General features: G+C 43.1%; 1 protein-coding gene across 1 annotated transcript; it reads left to right on the plus strand.

Annotated features, from left to right (window-relative positions):
* The first annotated feature begins 234 nt into the window (after positions 1–234).
* On the plus strand, positions 235–20,781 carry LOC133964536 (E3 ubiquitin-protein ligase RNF19A-like). Its single transcript, XM_062398690.1, has 9 exons — positions 235–1,234; positions 13,321–13,529; positions 13,613–13,757; positions 15,069–15,231; positions 16,436–16,550; positions 16,787–16,948; positions 17,273–17,486; positions 17,580–17,723; positions 18,202–20,781. The coding sequence occupies exons 1-9, from the start codon at positions 513–515 to the stop codon at positions 18,986–18,988; spliced, it is 2,661 nt and encodes an 886-aa protein (XP_062254674.1). The 5' UTR covers positions 235–512; the 3' UTR covers positions 18,989–20,781.
* The last annotated feature ends 79 nt before the right edge of the window (positions 20,782–20,860 follow it).

Genomic DNA, 20,860 nt, shown 5'->3' on the forward strand with positions numbered 1-20,860 from the left:
GGCTATGGGTAGATTGTTTCATTTTTGCAAACATCTCCCTTAACAAACAATGTATGTTGCTCTTTCTTCAACTGATAGCTTCATTTAACTTTGAAGAATGCCCATGTGTCCAACTAAATAATTGCATCGTATTTCTGTTCAAACGCAATCATACTATGACTGAATTATTAAAATATATATGATATATACAAATATTTTGTTCACACTTTGCTTGTCTTCCTCTCTCCAGGTTCTGTTGCATTACTTTCACAACAGGTGACCCCCACCCCTCCGCCAAAATCCGGCTATTAGATGTGACCACGAGGTTGATAAGGCGAAGCCACCATGTCTTAAACACAGACGGGCCCTCTGGAGCCCTATCTCCCCACCCTGGCCAATCTTCCTCCTCCCTCCTCCACCACCTTACCCCTTCCCCAATCCCCATCCCTTTCCCAGACTTCCGTGGACATGTGAGGGACAGGTTACCTAACCCTGGCTCCCCACTGGCACATCCCTCCCCTCCCTCCGGAGAAATGACCCTGCAGAAGCACCAGCCGCTGAGAGGTGGTAGTGGTGGGGTGATGGGTTCAGACCGGGACCTGAACTCCACTACTTCCTCCATCTCCCTGTCCTCTGGGAAAAAGGCCCCCAAGAAGAGGCGCCTCTCTTTGGCGTCTCTTTTCAGACCGCGAGGATGGGAGCCCAAATCAGGGCGCCAAAGGTCCCGAGAGCTCCAGCAACCTGGACCTAGTAGCCTTGGAGGGGTCGGTGGCATCGCCAGCATCGAGAGCATCCACTCTGAGATGAGTAATGACAAGAACTCCGCCTTCTTCTATGTGGCTGGGACCGGAGCTGCCTCTGCCTCTGCTGCTGCTGCTACTACCACCTCATCTGCCTCAGGGTCTTCTTCCTCTACCTCCTCCTCTTCCTCCTCCTCAAGGGGAGGGGTCGGTGTGGTAGCAGAGCTACTGGAGTGCCCGCTGTGCCTTCTGCGCCACTCAAGGGAGAACTTCCCTGACATCATGACCTGTCACCACCGGTCCTGCATCGACTGCCTGCGCCAATACCTGCGCATTGAAATCTCAGAGTCACGGGTCAACATCAGCTGCCCAGAGTGCTCAGAGCGCTTCAACCCGCACGACATCCGCATGATATTGAGTGATCGGGCACTCATGGAGAAATATGAGGAGTTCATGCTGAGGAGGTGGCTTGTGGCTGACCCAGACTGCCGCTGGTGCCCTGCACCGGACTGTGGGTAAGCATACAAATAGACAAGAGTGTTCTCTAGAATGTTTGGCTGTAATGACATATGTGAGGGTCACCTTCATTAGCTGATCAGCACACCAGTAGTACGAAACTAATGATTTAATTGACACTTGTGATTTGGTAAAAGAGGTTTTCTCAAAACTTTAGATGGGAATAGGTCCAGTTATATTTATTATACTGTATATCTTTAATGTTTTATCAAATGGGATCACAGGACTATGTGTCAAAAATAGCCAAGGAAAACAAAACTTGAAAGTCAGCTATTTCTTCTCAGATAGACTGATATACAGGCACGTGCACAGACATTTTTGGGGGCAGGTGCTCAAACCCCCAAAAGGGCACCCATCGCTAAAACTATTTATGAAATTAAAAATAATAATAATAAATAAATAAAAAACAAAGTAGGATATTTTCAACTTATATATATTTATTTTTGTTAAACTAACTCAAATTATCAATTTGAATAAATATATGAATAACAGGCAAAAACTGACAAAACAAGGCCATATTGAATAACCAAATAATATGTTAGGGTCATGGATGTGATGGGCTCCTCAGAATCAGAATTATTTTTATTGCCATGTATATTTGCACATACAGGAAATTGCCTTAGTGTGGTTGGTGCACTTTACAAACAACAAATTAAAAACAACAATATATACAGTTAAAGAGTTACGTGCGGTTTTAAGGTGCAGAGATTGGTAATAGTGCCAGTAATATAGGGTTATAAATTATGTGCAAGGGTGGGGGAGGGGGGCAGAGTCAGTGTGATGCGGCGTCAGTGTGATGCAGGGGGCTTGTTTGTGAGCCCCACTGCCATGGGGAAAAAACTTTTCAGGTGACGCAAGGTTTTAGTCCTGATGGCCGGGAACCTTTTTCCAGACGGGAGTCTCTGGAACAGGTGGTGAGCGGGATGGGAAGGATCAGCGATGATCTTGCCTGCTCTCTTACTGGTCCTGGAGTGGAAAAGATGACAGCCGGCAGGTCACAGCCGATGACCTTCTCAGCTGACCGGATGATCCGCTGCAGTCTGCCCTTGTCCTTGGTAGTGGAGGCAGCGAACCAGACGGTGATGGATGGACTCAATGATGGCTGTGTAGAAGTCAACCATCACTTTCGGAGGCATGCTGAATTTCCTCAGTTGCCGCAGGAAGAACATCCTCTGCTGGGCCTTCTTGATGATAGAGGTGATGTACTCCGCCCATCTCAGGTCCTGTGCAATGATCGTCCCCAGGAATCTGAAAGACACAACTGTTTTAACAGGGGAGTTGCACATGGTGAGAGGGACGGTTTGAGCTGGGCTCCTCCTGAAATCTGCTACCATCTCTACAGTTTTTAAAGTGTTCAGCTCCAGATGGTTCTGGCTGCACCAGGAAGCCAGGCTGTTTACTTCCTCTCTGTAGGCGGCCTCGTCCCCATTGGAAATTAATCCAATAAGGGTGGTGTCGTCAGCAAACTTCAGAAGTTTTACAGAGGGATGGCTGGAGGTGCAGTTGTTGGTGTAGAGGGAGAAGAGAAGAGGAGAGGAGAGAGCACACAACCCTGTGGGGCTCCAGGGCTGATGGTCCGCGCTGCTTCCTGTCGGTCAGGAAGTTAGTGATCCACCTGCAGGTGGGCTCAGGCACGCTCAGCTGTGTCAGCTTGTCCTGGAGAAGAGCTGGGGAGATGGTGTTGAATGCGGAGCTGAAGTCCACAAACAGGATCCTGGCGTAGGTGCCAGGGGAGTCGAGGTGCTGGAGGATGAAGTGGAGTCCCATGTTGACTGCGTCATCTACGGACCTGTTGGCTCTGTAGGCAAACTGCAGCGGGTCGAGGAGGTGGTTTGTTATGGTCTTGAGGTGGTTCAGCACGAGGCGCTCAAAGGTCTTCATCACTACGGAGGTCAGGGCGACTGGTCTGTAGTCATAAGGCCTGTGATCCTCTGCTTCTTGGGAACGGGGATGATGGTGGATGTTTTAAGGCAGGCGGGTACAACACATTCAGCCAGGGAGGTGTTGAAGATGTCCGTGAATATTGGAGACAGCTGATCCGCACAGTGCCTTAAGGCCTCAGTATGCTTCTCCGAGTCCGTTGCGGACTGACGGGACGGACGGATCGGATGGACCCTTTTTGATTTATAGTTCTACAAGCCTTTTTGTTGTGAAAACAATTCACCGCCAGAACAGTAGAAGGCGCAACGGAAGTCGAGCTTAGAGAAGCCTACCTCATGAGGTATATAGAAGAAGTCCACGCTGGTTTATTTACGTCCTCCCAGCTCCTCACACACAGTGAACGATGGCAACTAACAGAAAAAGGCTGTTGATGATGCGACAGTTTTTGCTGAATAAAGTGACTCAGCGGGTCAAAATGCTTGTGTTATCGTGTCTTAACGCAGCGGTTCCCGGTCTTGTTTCCAAACTGCGTTGCTAATTCAACAGCTGCAACAGCTTGAAGCTACACGGAGGCAGCTAGCTTCCCCCCAGCTTCCACACACAGTCAGCACGGACACCCAATACTAACTACTACCAAGTGTTTGCTTCTAACCTGACGGTGTTTGAGAAACAGTGTCATGACAGCCGTGGCATTAAAGTCAGCGGGTTTTTGCGCTGTTCCCACCCGTGTTAGCATGGTGGCTAGCCCCATTATGAAAGTTTGTTATAACCGTATGTGACCGTACACACATGCTGTAAGTGGTCTAGCCACTTAACACGCTGGCTTAACACGCTTGTCACATTAATCATAGAGTCGTAGTTGTGATTGTAGTTTATTGTGATGTAGGGAATGGAACAGGAAGTTTCCATTCCGAAATGCTGGCGTTAGCGGACCAATCACAGCCAAGGGCTATCCGTGGGCTCTCCGCCATTTCGACGTGTAGTTAGAAAAATGAGAGCTGCACGAAAATCTCTCCGAGGAGCCGCGGAGAGGCCCGGAGAGGGTGTTCCACGTTGGAGAAGGCGGTCCTATCTGTCCGTGTCCGTCAAAACGGAGAAGCATCCATTGGCCTTTAGTGTTGAGGGGGAGACAGCGTCTGGTCCAGCTGCCTTACAGGGGTTCAGTCTCTTCAGGAGCTTATTTACATCTCTCTCCTGAATTGAGAGAGGTGTGATGGGGGGTATGGATGTGTGATGGGGGGGATGGAGGGGATGGGGCAGTCTGGGGCCATTTTGTGGGGGGGGGGGCTATTGTCTTTGTCCAGGCTGGGGAGAAGAGGTGTGATAAATGCGGGGGGGGGTTGAGAGTGTCTATCGAATCTACAGTAGAAGTCGTTCAGTTCGTTTGCAAGTCTCAGGTCTTCCACAGAGTGGGGGGATTTGATTTTGCAACCAGTGATCACACAAAGGCTTTTCCAGACAGACGAGGAGTCGTTGGCTGCAAACTGTTGTTCCAGCTTCTTTGAATACTGTCGTTTGGCCTCCTTAATCTCCTTGCCAAACAAGTATTTAATCAGTCTGCACCTATCCATGTCCCCACTCTTGAAGGCCACCTCCTTCTCCAAACAAAGCTGTTTGAGCTTTGCTGTGAACCAGGGCTTGTCGTTGTTGTTATATACCCTGGTGCGTGTCGGAATACATTTGTCTTCTGAGCACCTGAGAGCTTTTGATTTGTCGGGGCCGGTGAAAAAGTAATTTCCTTAAAGTTCAGAACTGCAGTGATCCCGTGGTCCGAGTTGACTTTTTAGGGGGTGACATATAAAAATGTGGCTGTAATGTCACCTATAATCCACGTGACTGTTTTTTCCTAATTCAGTGGCGGTGAGGGTTTTGTTTAAAACTGGGTATTGGGCTGGATTTATACATGATAAGGGGATGGACGCTCCATTAGTTTTAAAAGGTCACTATGGGGTCTAATTTGGGGGTATAACGTGACCTTCTGTGGACACTGGGCAACTTCATTGGTCATAGCCGTTGCCGTGTTCCCCGGCGGCAGATGGCATCTGGTGTGGGTGCGGGCGGCCTCGTCCTGGGGGTCCTCCGCGATTGGGGCCTTGCCCTCTGTAGGGGTTAGGGTTAGGATTTGGTGGTGGTCCCTCATAATGGCAGTCTCAGACCCAATGTTCAGATTGGCCGCATATGTAGCATCCAGTATTGGAGTTTCCTCTTGTTTGACCTCTATACTGACCACAGCCGTACCCCCCTCTTGGTCTGAAGGGAGGGGGTTGAACGAATGGAGGCATGGTTTGATTGTCTCTTTCGATGTTCCTAGCCTGCACTACTGCGCCTGCTATTTCCAAATGTAATCCTAATACGGCAGCCATCTGATTAAGGGGCTCTTCCCCTGACCAACGACTCTGCAGCTCTTGGAGTTCTCTCCGAACCTCCAGTCGTGATTTTTCCACTTCTCTGAGGTTGTTGCTTAGCTCAGCCACCTCCTCCTCACACTGTCGCTTCATACTGATTCTTTCGGTGTCTGCACTTCGCAGACTTTCTCTCAGTTGGGTGTTTGATTGGCTGAGAGTGTCCCGCTCTTTGCTGAGGTTGCGTTGCAGCTCCATACTCTCTTTCCTATGGTTTTCTGCTGCGTCCTGAGTTTGGTTGGGCTGGCGTTTGCCGTTCATCACATCCTGTCTCAGTTGGTCTCTACTCTCCTCATTCGCTGTGAAAGAAGCTCTGCACTGGTGCAACTGTGCGAGAGCAATATCAGCATGTGACTGAAGGTCGATACTTATCTCTCGTAGACTCTAGATTTGACGTTCGTCCTCGCAGGCTGCGTCTTCCAGCTGAGAGAGAAGCTGCAGCAGGGTGGTGGGGGTCTGGACAGGGGCGGCGGCCATCTTTCGGGATAAAACACATTGGTTTTGACAGGACATTATTTATTTTTCTTTAGCCTGTTAATAATAATACCTCCAGAACAGCACACCCATCAGTATTCCAAGCAGAAGGGACAGACTCAGAATAAACCAGATCCGCTACCTCAGCCACTCAATGTTTTTGTAGCGCTGTGACATGTCGATGAATGTGTGTGTATTTTGGTTGGTCGGTATTGGTCGTGGTGGTATGTCAGGGGTGTGTATCTCTGTCTGTAAAAAGTTAAAATCAGAATCAAAATGCTAATTCAAAATCTAAATCTAATTCAAAATTAAAAACAATAACAAAGACAAAAATGAAACAAAACCAAAATCAATTAAATATTAAATAAAACCTAATTTAATATACAATTAAACAGTTGTAACCTGAGCTTTAACATCTTTAGGTTTCCCCAGGTGTAATACCCTTTACCAGCAACCAGTTGGTGTATAGAGGCCAAAATGGCAAAAGTATTAATTCAAAAGGTCAAAATTTTAGTATTTTGATAATTTCAGGCAGCACAGAATTAAGTTTAAAGTTTAGGTTGAATTTCTCATCCTCATATGACTGATTTGGTTCATCGCAAGCACATGAATGACTTCAGCTCTAAAAAATTAAAATAAAAAGTCAGTATTAGAGCATTTCAACAAGACTCAAACATTAATCCCTTTTTTGAATCAATTATCCTTTGCTTTCAGTTGATATGAAACAGTTGTTAGATTATGCTCACAGATATAATCAATGATTGTTTCAACATAAATTGTTGTGAAATAAAAATAAAAATAAAAGGGGTGGAGTATGGATTTATATTCCAAAGAAAAGAGATAGATTTTCCCTTCTCATCAAACTCGAGCAGAACAAAGCAGACCAGCTCTGTCTAGCTTCACAGGGCTCATTACATCAGAGAATCAAGTTCTCCATACTAAAAACAAAAACAATTATTGTTTCATTGTCACACAACCACAGTTGAGGATGACACTTTTCAAGGGTGTAAATGGCTAATAAATATCAAAAAACAAAGAAAGAAAATTCAAAAAACATTAAATTTTAACTGTACTCAGAGATGGACTTTTAAAGGACACATTAATGTGATTTTGTAAGGTTGGTTAATAACTCATCCTTGAAGTTATATTACGAATCAAATCAATAAATTGTGAAGTATTAAACTGGTGTCTACTATTATCCCTGCTGTCGGGTAAAAAATAAGATATTAAATGATCTGATTTTATGTAGAAATTTGGAGGCCTAAACCTTTTCTCCTTTCCTGTAATGGATTTGGATATATTTGAAAAATCTGAAACCACAAATTTCTGCCAAAAAAGTATTGAAATCCTAACACTTCACAGAAGCTGATGTAGGACGTCGCAGCATCTGTATATTCGTCCAGGCTGTTAGAAGCAGGTAGACCAGGTAGGGTTACTGATTCTCCCTCATGTGTTTTACAAGTTGATGGCCTGATCCAAGATAAAAGAGAGCTGCTACCCAGAGCTGCTTGCTGCAGTTCCCTGTCCTTCTGCTTTTGGAGTCTCTTATCTTTGCATTATGCTGCAAAATGTTCACAAATATACCACAATTTGTGAGCGCCGCGGAGCATGTCGCGCGAAATTCTCACAAGAACTCAAATAAATGCCCCGTCAGATCTCAAAACACATTTGGGGGGAATTGATGACAGAGAGAGTAATTTTTATTCTTAAATATTGATGAATGAAGAAAAAATTGGGCTCCAGCAGAAGGGCACTTTTCTCGTCCAGGACAAAAGGGCCAGTGCTTGAGCACAACTAGGGATCTATTTATATGTAGATTGACAAAAACTTGTTTGCTGTACCACTGCAGTACACAGTGTTTTTATCAGCCACAGCCTTGCTGCCTTTCACATCTATGTTTGTTAGACAAGAAAGCATGTATGTGTTTCTTGTGTAATAACAGGTTTTTTTTGGTTTCTGAGGAAACTACAGTGTCCTTTTTAGTTTTTCCTATTCTCTGCTCTATCCTTTCCTCCTGTTCTGAATCCAGTAGATATGATTGTGGGATATGTTGCTGAAATATTGTCATTTGTGTTATTCAGGGAATCGCAGGGTCTTGACAATTATTATATATATATATTAAGTCTATATATCAATTTAGGGAAAATCAAGACCCTTAAGAAGTATTAATCAGTTTTCATATGATGAACCGGAGTGAACGTCACGTTCATAGCGTACACAGAGCCGGGGCTCCGCCCCGCACCCTGCTCTCTCGCTCAGAGACACAGTGAGATCAGAGCTTGTTTGTTCTTAACAGTGGAAACAGTGAAAACAGAGTTTCTCTGGTCACAGCTGCTGCATAAGCTGCAGTTGGTTTGTACTGAGCTTCAGTTTATGTTTCCGCCTCCAGTCTGACCTGCTCTTGCGTTTTGTTTTAATATTTCGTCAACTAAAATATGTGTCACATCCTATTACGTCTACAGCCTGACGTTCTTCCCTGCAGGTCGGTAATCTATATTGTTCGACTCGGTAAACTAACCATGGATAAATCCCCAAAAAGATCAATCTGGGAGGAAAATAGAGAGTTTAATTCTGCGTGGACAGATTAATCTGCTTTCACTCCCCAACGATGCTGGCTAACCTGTATGCTTGATATGTGGCGAGGAATTGACAAACAACAAAAAATGTAATGTTTAAAGACATTTCCAGAGCGAGCACATAGCATCTGCTGAAAAGTACCCAGCTGGAGATGAGCAAAAAAAGCATAGTTCTGTGTTTTATTTGTTTCAAAGTAGGCCTAAACATGGGGGAAAAGGGGACAAAATGGCTCTTTGGATAGTAAAGGGATTGTTATTGAATCAGGACATCACACCCGTTTATTTTGCTTCACACCTCAAAACTTCTCTCACGACAACACCCCCTTCCGTTAGTACCCCCCTTCAAAACAAGAGTCCCAACCAATACCCTGCTTATAACAGGAACTACATATCAACCTTCCACAATAAAGCCACTAAATAAAATAGCTTACAGGTGTGTTGTTTTTTCGATGTGAATAGCATATTTGTCAAAAGTTGTTTAAAGTTTATGTGAATTCATATATTCTAGCCCTCACAACAGCGCAACAAAAAAATACGAGGGACGAGGCTCAAGCATAGACTGTATATTGGCTGGAGCGGCGTTGCTAGGCAACGTCTGTCTCAGAGATCGATTCGCGCTGCGGTCTGCAAAATAGTTTTATTATTTAAAGTATTATAAAAGTGCCTATTGCAGTATCAATTTACTGCTCAGTGTGTCTGTGCAGTGTTTCTCACACCACAAGTGGATTCTGACTGCCATATTAATTTCAATCTAGGCTCTTAATTTGTCTCTCAAAGTGGACCAGATTGATGCATCTTAACTTTAAAATGTACTATACAGTGGATATAAAAAGTTTACACACCCCTGTTAAAATGCAAGGTTTTTGTGATGTAAACAAATGAGACAAAGATAAATCCTGTCTGAACGTTTTCCACCTTTAATGTGACCTATAACGTCAACAATTCGATTTGAAAAAACAAACTGAAATATTTTAGGGGGAAAAATAAAAATAAAAAACTAAAATAATGTGGTTGCATAACGCCGGGTTCACACCGGACGCGGAAGCAACGCCGAAGCGAGGCGTGAGCGCTAATCCCTAGCGTGCCAGCGCTTGGCTGTTCACACCGGGCGCGGTAACGACGCAAAAGCGCCGCTGTTACCAGCCTGCAGTAAAAACGGCATTTAATAATTTTTTTCAAGCATATACTTACTTGTTGCTCCAAAATTAACTGCAACAGCGTCCCAACATGTGTCATTGTAAGTGTTGTCTATATACAACATGTTCCGAGGATCATACAATTCACTGCATTTCTCCACTTCAATTATTAATTTAATGTCATCTATGTTGAAGAACTTTGCTGTTTGCTCCGTTAAATGTCGGGTGTCGAGGGTAAATTCGTATTCTCGTCTCGACCTATGTGGAGAATACGTAGCCCCCCTCTCTCTCTCTTTACCTTTATGTCTGCTTGTGTGGCTGTAGTGGATGGGCAGAGGGGGACATTTAATAATGTGGTCGGTAAAAGTGGTAAAATTAAAACTCCTGGACAACAGAAGGTGAATACAAAGTATGGGATGCATATTTGATCTTTTATATCATATAAAATATGTCGTCAATATCGTTTAAAATCATTTTTCAGTGTGTTTCCTGTCGCGATATGCTCGCGTCAAGCGGAAAAATAGACTCGACGCCGAAACGATCGCTGCACGGCGCGAGGCAGCCGTGGCGCAACGCTATGCTTCAGCGTCCGGTGTGTTCAGCATAACGATTTAACATGGGAGTGGATGGGAGCCAGAGGCTTGGCGCTGCGCTTACACCTCGCTTCAGGGTCGCTTCCGCGTCCGGTGTGAACCCGGCGTAAGTGTGCACACCCTCTTATAACTGGGGATGTGGCTGTATTCAAAATTAACCAATCACATTCAAACTCATTTTAAATAGTAGTCAGTACACACCTGCCATCATTTACAGTGACTCTGATTAATCCCAAATAATGTTTAGGTGTTCTAGTAGGATTTTCCTGACTTTCTCTCAGTTGCAACTTACAGCAAGAGCCATGGTCCGCAGAGAGCTTCCTAAGCATCAGAGGGATCTCATTGTTGAAAGGTATCGGTTAGGAGAAGGGTACAAATAATTTTCAAGGCATTAGATATACCATGGAACACAGTGAAGACAGCCATCATCAATTAGAGAAAATATGGCACAACAGTGACAATACCAGGAACTGGACATCCCTCCAAAATTGATGAAAAGACAAGAAGAAAACTGGTCAGGGAGGCTTCCAAGATACTTACAGCCACATCAGCTGGCTGTGTACTACATGTGACAACAATCTTCCATCTTCTTAATATGTTTGGGCTATGGGGTGCGGTGGCAAGACAGAAACCTTTTCTTACCAAGAAAACATCCCAGCCCGGCTAAATTTAGCAAAAACATACATGAAGTCTCCAAAAAGCATGTGGGAAAATGTGTTGTGTTCTGATGAAACCAAGGTTGAACTTTTTAGTCATAATTCCAAAAGGTATGTTTTGTGCAAAAAACTACACTGCACATCACCCAAAGAACATCATACCCACAGTGAAGCATGGTGGTGGCAGCATCATAAGCCTTTTACAGATGGCGATTTATTCAAGGAAGCAATGAACATTGCTGGAGAGACTGTTGAACAAGACTTCTAAAACCATCTTACCTCTGAGAAATGGCCGTTTCACAGATGAAAATAATCAAATCAATGTACAGGAGCCGGTTTACTGACAGACTGCCTCAGACTAACTGTCTGTAGCTAAGAGTCAAACTACAAAGCACACACATTGTTAAAAGTGATGCTGCATAAAATGGAACTTAGAGCTGCACTTAGCTTAATTGCACTGAGAATTTTGTTTGTGCACATTACAGTTCTACTTTCTAAAATCTTATGGTAAACAGGGTAACTTATATGAAACTTCAGTGGATAAACCTTTATGGTTAACAATGGCACTTCATTTGATCTCCTCACTGCAAGTGTGTTTGTTTGTCTACTACAGTGTTATTATATATTATATAAATATTAGCTATTTTTGATTTAGTCTTAGTCTTTTGACGAAAATGCATTTTAGTTTTAGTCACATTTAGTCATTTTTATCCTTCTTAGTTTTAGTCTAGTTTTAGTCGACTAAAACAAATTACATTTTAGTCTAGTTTGAGTCGACGAAAACAAATTACATTTTAGTCTAGTTTTAGTCACATTTAATAGCCAAATTAAACTCCTTTTCTATAAAAACATATAGCTGCAGCCTAATAGCTTAAAATATATATTTAGTTTTAAATGTGAAAACAAAAAGTGAGAGCAGGTCAGACTGGAGGCGAACACAGAAACTGCAGCTCGGTAGAAACCAACTGCAGCTTCTGCTCTGATCAAGAAGCTGAGGCGCTGATCTCTGATCAGCTGAGACCAGAGAAACTCTGTGTTTTCACTGTTTCCATAGTTAAGAAGCAGTCGGTCACTGAGGGGCTTCTTCACGTGTACTAGCTCTGATATTGTGTCTGTGAGCGGGGCGGGGGGGCGGAGCCTCGGGACCGGTGCGCTATCTGGGAACGCACAGACACAGACACACAGACTTACTCGCCCGCTCCTGATACTTTATGACGGCCTGATACGATGATGTTAAACAAATTATTGTGACTTAGTCAACCACCAACATTTTCGTCTCGTCTCGTCAACGAAAGTTAAAAATAGATATAGTCATAGTTTTTATTTTCAAAGATCTGTTTTCGTTACGTCTTCGTCTCATCTTCGTCATGGAAAAAGGGTCGTTAACGAATATATTTCGTCATCGTTTTCGTCAACGAAATTAACACTGGTCTACTATGGACAAAATAATTTCCTTATAAAAATGTAGATTATGGGCCACATGACTTTTTTTGTGTTGGAATAAAAATAAGTAATGTAAAATTCTTCAAGCAAGACAGCTATGGTCTGTTTAATATTCTAGTAGCATTATTTTCTTCTTTGCATCAATTTGAAAGTTTAACCAAATCATTTTATGTAATTCAAATACAATTAGCCTAAGTATAAGGCCTCAAGATGGAAGTTCAATCAAGGTGATCTTTCATTTCAGAAAGGCCAAGGTTGGGGATCTTGGGCTTACGAAGGTTGGTGATAACTCTTTTAGAGTATACAGTGCCAAGTCTGCACTACCATGTCAATGTTATTTTTTTCTTTCTTGAAGAGCATAGACTTGTTTGAGAGCAGGACTTGTGGAGGACTGATATCACATCTGGATTTCGTAATGCTTTCACTCAAAACCATGTGTCAATTAGGCCCCGTTTCAGACCTGGTATTGACATGAATCCTGAGCGATCCGATCACAAGTACGTCACTTCACACCTGGTATTGGAATAGCTCCCTGCATTTGTCTCCTATGAACACTTGGGACTTGATCTCATTCCTCACACTACATTCTGTTCGCAAATGATGCTGTTTGCATCAATTTTCTGAGTCGTGCTTTTCAATGAAGTACATTTTTTCTCACTTGGGTCCGTTCACACCTTGACTTAGAGCTCTCCACTTGTGATTGGATCATTTGTGATGGATATTTGAATCAGGTTTGAACAGGGTGTGAGAGACGGACGTCTGTTCAGAGTATCACCTATGGGAATAAAATATGAGGTCCCCTTTTAATCGATCTTGTTCTTTAGAAAACAGGAAGCAAACCATTGAATAACTGAAAAAAGTTGAAAAATATTTGTTTAAGATAATGCATTTGGGTATTTATATGATTTGTTTGTCCTCTACTAGATATGCAGTGATAGCCTTCGGCTGTGCCAGCTGTCCTAAGATCACGTGCGGCAGGAAGGGCTGTGGTACGGAGTTCTGTTACCACTGTAAGCAGCTGTGGCATCCCAACCAAACCTGTGATGCAGCACGGCAGCAGAGAGCGCAAAGCCTGCGCCTGAGGACCATCCGCTCATCCTCCCTCAGCTATAGTCAAGAGAGCGGAGCTGCAGGTTAGCTGCCTACGCATGCAGGCGCACACACGCATGCATACAAAAACCTTGAACCCTATGAACATTCATTCTCTGTCTCTCAGCTGATGACATCAAGCCATGTCCGCGTTGTGCTGCTTACATCATCAAGATGAATGACGGAAGCTGTAACCACATGACCTGCGCCGTCTGCGGCTGTGAGTTCTGTTGGCTCTGTATGAAGGAAATATCAGACCTGCACTACCTGAGGTCAGTGAGTCCACACAAACGCATCGCTTTCTTAAAGGGATAGTTCATCGAAAAATTATAATTCACTCATCTACTCACGACTTACCGATGGAGGGGTGGATGAATATCTGAGTCCACAAAACACTTCTGGTGTCAGGGGTAAACTTTGTTGCAGCCATAATAAAATAGAAAAAAACACAAAATGCCTCCATACTCGTTTGGTGTCATCCAAGTGTCTTCAAGCCTCAACATTCATATTCAATTCGAAATTAGGTCATTTACACCGTGTTTTAAGCCTAAATGTCAACAGTAAGTGGCTAAGCTCGCTGCCTTAGCCACACAAGGGTGTGTCAGAGGATCCGTGAATGCACCTTGTAGAAAGATATCAGTAGAAATTAGGCTAAAAACATGGTGTTAATTACCTGGTTTGAGTATTATAAGAATGGACTCACCATTAACTTCAGTAGTATTGGATTCTGCTGCAACAAAGTTTACCTCTGAAACTCCAGAAGTGTTTTGTGGACACTTCACCCACACCTCCATTGGCATAGTGCAGGGTTCTTACGGTCATGAAAAACCTGGAAAAGTCATGGAATTGTAAAGTGTTTATTTCCAGGAATAGTGCTTCAAAAGTTTTGGAGAAGTCATTGAAATTTGTTATATTCATATTTTCATATCTTTAATTTACGCAGAGTTTTTAAATTATTTATATGCTTTTAGAAGAAATACGCTCAAAATGGAAGCAGGCATACTACCTCATACTAAAGCGAAAGTTTGTTTGGGAAGCAGGCGGGATAATGCACTATGCCAGGGAAATGTAGGTTTAACCATGGTGGCTACAAATGGAAAAGTACATGTCTTTTAATCAAACTATTGTCTCTCATTCATTTGTGTAATTTAAGGTGTACTGTATGCTTTGGAATTGTCATTGTTATTCTAAATACTACATTTTGTCGCTTTTTCATGTATACACCGAGATTTCACAATGTTTTGTCATGGAAATTTGGTTTAAAGATATTGAAAAGTCAAGGAAATCCATTGATTGAAATGTGTATGAACCCTGATAGTTGTGAGTGAATTTTCATTTTTTGGTGAACTATCCCTTTTAAGTACACATCAATGTACAATGTCCAATATAATATTTTTAGCCAATCAGTTAATTCTCATCACTGCCATTCAAGTTATGCCCAGGACAATAAGAACTGAACTACGTACTATTTGCTGTTGTGAGATTGTTCGTCATTTTTATTGGTGGCAGTGATTATTACTCTTCAAACTGTTGAGCTGTCTGGCTAAATAACAACAAAATGCATTTTTCTTTTACTCTTTCAGTCCATCAGGCTGTACTTTCTGGGGAAAGAAGCCATGGAGCAGGAAGAAGAAGATCCTGTGGCAACTGGGAACACTTGTAGGGGCCCCTGTCGGTATCGCACTCATCGCCGGCATAGCTATTCCCGCTATGATTATCGGCATCCCTGTTTATGTGGGAAGGAAGGTGAGGCTCGATAAGACAGTGTTTGTATTAGTATATTAAAGTGCCGATGCTCGTAATTCTTACTACATGCTCTAACACTTGACTGTATTGAGCTGGATGGATTATTATAAAACATTGGGCTCCATTCTCAATGTTTCGTTTTCATCATTTGGAAAGTTCCTGTGTTGTGGAATTCACCTTCTTACATAGAATTCCAGCAATACACTTTTACTGGTAAATATGGTCTACAGTGTTGCATAACATCGTACATATCACCGTTGTCAGTTATGGTAATAAACATGACCAGAAAGAAGTACTACATATAAATCATTAACCAACCAGTATGTCTGTTTCTCAGACTATGAAAGTTGGCTTAGGACATTTCCAACCTTTGCGTCTGTCTACACACTTATGTTGTATCACTCATCAGTTTAGGTCAGTAATTACAGTTTGACATTGCAATAAAATGAACACACTCAGACTCAGACGGCAGAATTCCCCTCCTTCGCCTGCCAAGAAGAAGGCAGAATCTACCAACTTTTTCCCCTGACTAATCCAGAGCAAATCCAGCTTTGATCTACTGACACATCTGAACCATCTGATTATGAATCACCTGCATTTAATGCACTGAACACATCTAGCTGCCCAGATGTGGTATTGATCGGTTTACTCCAAAGCCATGGCCATTTTTTTGTTGTATGGTCATATTAAATTACATTACATGTCATTTAGCCAACGCATTTATCAAAAGTGACTTACAATTACATTTAGGCCATTTTTGGGGGTTCAGCATCTTGCCCAAGGATACTTCGTCATGGGCTGTGATTCGAGCCACTGACATTCTGGTTGGAGGACAACTGCTTTACCCCCCTCAGTCACAACCTCTTACTTTTAAGTCTTGTAGCAGGTTTAGGTTTTCCCTTATAAGTTGACTGATGTATGATATAGTAGTCTTTTGGGGAGGTAAGTAAAGCATCACACTTCCCAGCAAAAGACAAGGAGGCAAACAAGTGGGAAAAGGAAGAACTTTATAAATCAACTAGAGGAAAGCTAGCTGAAAATGGATAATGCTTTCCTAATAATATGAGGCTACTAGACAACTGACTAATGTTGAACTTCTAACTCACTCTGAACTGGTCTAGTGTTCTTCTTATGTGATGATTAAATGAAGACCGTTTCTTTGAGTCCTTGCTGTAAGAATTGTTTGTTCCCTTTTCTCTATCAGATTCATAACCGCTACGAAGGCAAAGATATTTCCAACCACAAGAGGAACCTGGTGATCGCTGGTGGGGTGACGCTCTCCGTCATTGTGTCACCAGTGGTAGCTGCAGTCACTGTCGGTCAGTTTGTTCTCTAATACCTCCGAGCTCCTTCCTGTGTCTCTTGTGTGTCTCTGCCTCTGCTGTAACTCTCTGCACTCCTGGAGATCTTCATTGACATAATCTTGTTTGCCTTTGGTGTTTACATTATGCAAAAGTTAGTTTCTGAAGTCAGTTTGATGTCTCGAGAGTTGCGCATAAGGATGGTCAAGTGGAAGAATGCTCTAACCTTTCCCTGTTTCTTTTTCACCCTTCAGGCATCGGCGTTCCAATCATGCTTGCGTATGTCTATGGTGTGGTGCCCATCTCTCTGTGCCGTAGCGGAGGTTGTGGCGTCTCAGCTGGGAATGGCAAAGGAGTTCGCATAGAGTTTGATGATGAAAATGATATGAATGTTGGCAGTGGGGCAGCTGCCACGGGTAAGCAGACCCCTGACCACACTCGCATCCAAAATCCACCTTCTGTGATGATGCCCAAGTCAGCAAACATCAGATTGTTTTTTGCTCATTAGAGAGTCCTGATTTAATTGAATCTAGCGCAGGTTTCACAAATTATTTATTCTTTCACATTTTTCATTTATATGAAAATCCAAAAAAAAAGTGCATCTTCTGTTACAACCACTGCTTGGAGAAGAAGCCTCACAAGTCCACATTTGTTACATTTCAGTTCAAACAAAATTATGACAGTTTTATCATTTTTTTGTCTATTTGTAATGTTATTTCATGATGGTATCATCTCTGTAGACACTACATCCGTGGCAGACACACGGAACAACCCAAGTATTGGTGAGGGCAGTGTTGGGGGGTTGACGGGCAGCCTGAGTGCCAGTGGCAGCCACATGGACCGTTTGGGCGCCATCAGGGACAACCTGAGTGAGACGGCCTCCACCATGGCCTTGGCTGGAGCCAGCATCACTGGCAGCCTCTCAGGCAGTGCCATGGTCAACTACCTGAACAGGTGCTGAAACAGAAACATACACACATTAATGCAACCTTGGACCTTGTGGCGCTTCTTGTGTCATCTTATCTCCCCCCCCTCACATGTTGTCAGGCTGGAGGTGCAGGCTGATGTGCAGAAGGAACGCTGTAGTCTCAGTGGTGAATCTGGCACTGTCAGCCTGGGTACAATCAGTGACAATGCTAGCACCAAAGCAATGGCTGGATCCATTCTTAACGCCTACATGCCCCTAGACAGGTGAGCATGATTCAATTTTTATTACGATAAATCAGCATCTGTTCATTGGCAGCACTGATGTTGTTCTGTGTAGCTGGAGTCATCCCAGAAATATTTATTATAAAACAGATTGCAGCTGGTCAAACATGATGTTATTATAATGTGGTGCAATAGTGTAATTTCCTTTGTTTTCTATAAAGAGTGCCAGGTTTGAACCCATAGTTTTCACTATTGAGATCAGGGTTTAAACCATTATCCCCAAAAAATACTTTTTTAACATAGCTCCTGTCCCTGTTCGCGTGTTTAAATAGTGTTCTCTATTTAGTATTAGGGAAGTTGACAGAGGTAAGCAGTTGCAGACTTGAGAAGTATTAGTTTTCTGAGGCTCATTGCTTAATCATGTGATATGTACAAAGATGTACACTCAAATACAAACCTATATGCTGTACATACAGTTTATCTTTTTAGTAGCTTACATCTTGTCTCTGTACTCTTCCAGAGATGGGAACAGTATGGAGGTCCAGGTTGACATTGAATCCAAACCTAGCAAACGAAGGCACCACAGCGGCAGCAGCAGTATAGATGACGGTAGCCATGTTGGCCGCTGTGGCTGGACCTGCCCTTCTAATGGCTGCACCTCCTCAGAAGTCAAAGGAACCTCTACAAAGTGGGCCAAAGAGGTCTCTTGCTGCTCCTCCACCAGCTGCGGGGGACAAAAGAGTAAGGGCAAGCTACGCAAGAAAGGCTGCGGAGGCACAAAGATCAACGAGACGCGGGAGGACATGGATGCTCAGCTGCTGGAGCAGCGCAGCACCAACTCCTCCGAGTTTGATTCCCCTTCACTGAGCGGCAGCCTGCCTTCGGTGGCTGACTCCCACTCTAGCCACTTCTCTGAGTTCAGTTGCTCCGATCTTGAAAGCATGAAGACGTCCTGTAGCCATGGCTCCGGTGGAGGCGACTACAACATGCGCTTTGCCACCGTCAGCCCCTTACCTGAGGTGGAGAATGACCGTCTTGAAACCTGCCCCACTTCTTCATCGTTCTCGTCCCAGGAACAAGGAGCTGTGATCACATCCCACTCCCCCACATCCACCTCCTCTTCCCTGGGCCAGGGCACAGAGCTGTCGCCCCTCTGCTTCATCACAGAAGAGAATGTCAACATGGTTTGTCAGGCTGAGCTGGACAGCAAAACTGGAGAGAAGCTTAAAGAAACCAACAACAACCACCACCGACCGCAACAAATCCAGCAGCAGCCCAAGAGCTCCTGTATACAGACTGAAATCTAAAATCTCAATACCTTAAGTGCTGCACAGGTGCTGTTTTTATTCAACATCCTGTCCTCCAGTAAAGTAACAATCAGCTTACACTTTAGCCTGCATTTTCTGGTACTCCCTTGTACAGGGAACTTGTTATTTTGGGGATTTGTGTCCTTCATGAAAAACGTAAAATAGAACTCTGTGCCCACTGAGTGTTGAAAGGCTCGCTGGAAGTATTAAACGGTTACCCAAGTGCAGCCATGTGAAAATTATTAAGGTTTTTTAATGCAGATGCAACACCATACAGTAATCTTAATGTTTCAGCTCTTGAGGTTGACAATAACAGGGACCAGGCAATGTGACTCACTAGTTCCTTTTTTTCTCTTTTTTTTTTTTTAAAATGTATAAGTCGCAGAGGAGCCTTTAGGCTCCTTTCTGATATTATTGTTAGAATTTCTTCCTCCCCAGGATATATAACTATAATGACTGAGCTCAACATTGGTGAACAGTTTAGCACTAAAACAGACCTGTAACACATCCAATGGTATCTTTTAGATGTATGCACAGATGGCGGTATAGACCCTTTGTGGAAAATGGTGCTTTGCAGCCTGGTATCCACTGAGTTTGGACCTGTAGCCTGAAAACCCTTATGTGCTTTTAGTGCTAAGGAGACTGGGAGCTCAGCCTTTGTTTAGTTCTGTGAAAAGCTTTTGATGTTAGGTTTGGGGGATGAGCGTTGATTTGAGAGGTCTCTGGAAGGCCACAGTTGTCCAGATTTTAACATTAAGCAATGGGTTGGTCAGTTCTTGAAAATTATACAATGATTTTTGTTACTTTTCAAAGGTGATTTATTCAAGCTGGTCTGCCTCACTGAGTAAGAGAGCGCTTCGATATCTTTCTTTGTAAACTCATGGTGCCTCTAAGAAGTTGTTTGTGTCTCTCTCTCCACTGTGTCTTCAAGACTCCAAACAGCAACTTATTGTAGGTTACAGAATGTCTATCTGTGTAGGGGTTATGCATTTACAGACAGACCATACTGTGGTAGACATGGTAGATGAAAAATGTTCAATTGCCTACCAAAGACAGCACTCAGGCTCTTGTTAAATCTCATACCTTTGACTTGTCAGCTGTACACAGTGTGGTGCATCCTTTTACACCAGGAGATGAATGAAGACAAGACCCAGGATTATAACGAAATGCAGAACGCTGTTTCAAACACGCTTCACTAATGCTACTCAAATAACTGAGGCTGCACAACAGCCAAAGGCACCTGCACTGTTTACTATATTTCTTATTACATTGATATTCTGCAATGCACAAGGTTGATAGGGATTCATAGTTTTGTTTTGGGTAACCTTCTTCTACTGATTTTCCCGTTGGCAATCGGTGCTGCTGAGCAGACTTGAAGGCAAAATCGGTTTTCAGCACTTTTCTCTCTTACAGAGTGTTTTGCTGATGCCTGTCTTTACAGTTCAGTGGTTGGCTCTATTGAGTTCACTGAGTTGGATCAGGTGAACCTCTACCAGGTAGGGTAAAGCATCCTGAATGGTAATTTGACCGTAGCCTGCTCCTGTATGAGCCGTCAATTTGGTTGGGTGGATAAGGCTACAATCTACAGTTCTCCCTGATTCCATACAAAAACATCTGTTTATCATTCTTCACCAAAACAAAAACCTGTTCTTCATTCTAATTTGAACACAAGTGCCAGATATAATTTGTTATTTGTGCAGAATGGCTTAAGGTAATTGTATATATGTTTGGTAATTTGCTTTACTATATTCATGTAAATGCATATCAGAAAAATAAAAAAATATGATATATGATGTGTTGTCCTCTGTTTTTCAGGTTAATACAATGCCTCGCATATTTAAGGTATTCCAGCTTTAATGGTTATAACTTTCA

This window comes from Platichthys flesus, chromosome 11 (assembly GCF_949316205.1).
Source record: "Platichthys flesus chromosome 11, fPlaFle2.1, whole genome shotgun sequence".
NCBI lineage: Eukaryota > Metazoa > Chordata > Actinopteri > Pleuronectiformes > Pleuronectidae > Platichthys > Platichthys flesus.

What these genes read in the sequence shown, in the direction of transcription:
- LOC133964536 (XM_062398690.1), top strand. Translation starts at nt 513, where the DNA reads ATGACCCTGCAGAAGCACCAGCCGCTGAGAGGTGGTAGTGGTGGGGTG. An exon ending in TGCCCTGCACCGGACTGTGG is followed by an intron (nt 1,235 to 13,320) that starts GTAAGCATACAA and finishes GTCCTCTACTAG; the next exon opens with ATATGCAGTGATAGCCTTCG. An exon ending in TCAGACCTGCACTACCTGAG is followed by an intron (nt 13,758 to 15,068) that starts GTCAGTGAGTCC and finishes TTACTCTTTCAG; the next exon opens with TCCATCAGGCTGTACTTTCT.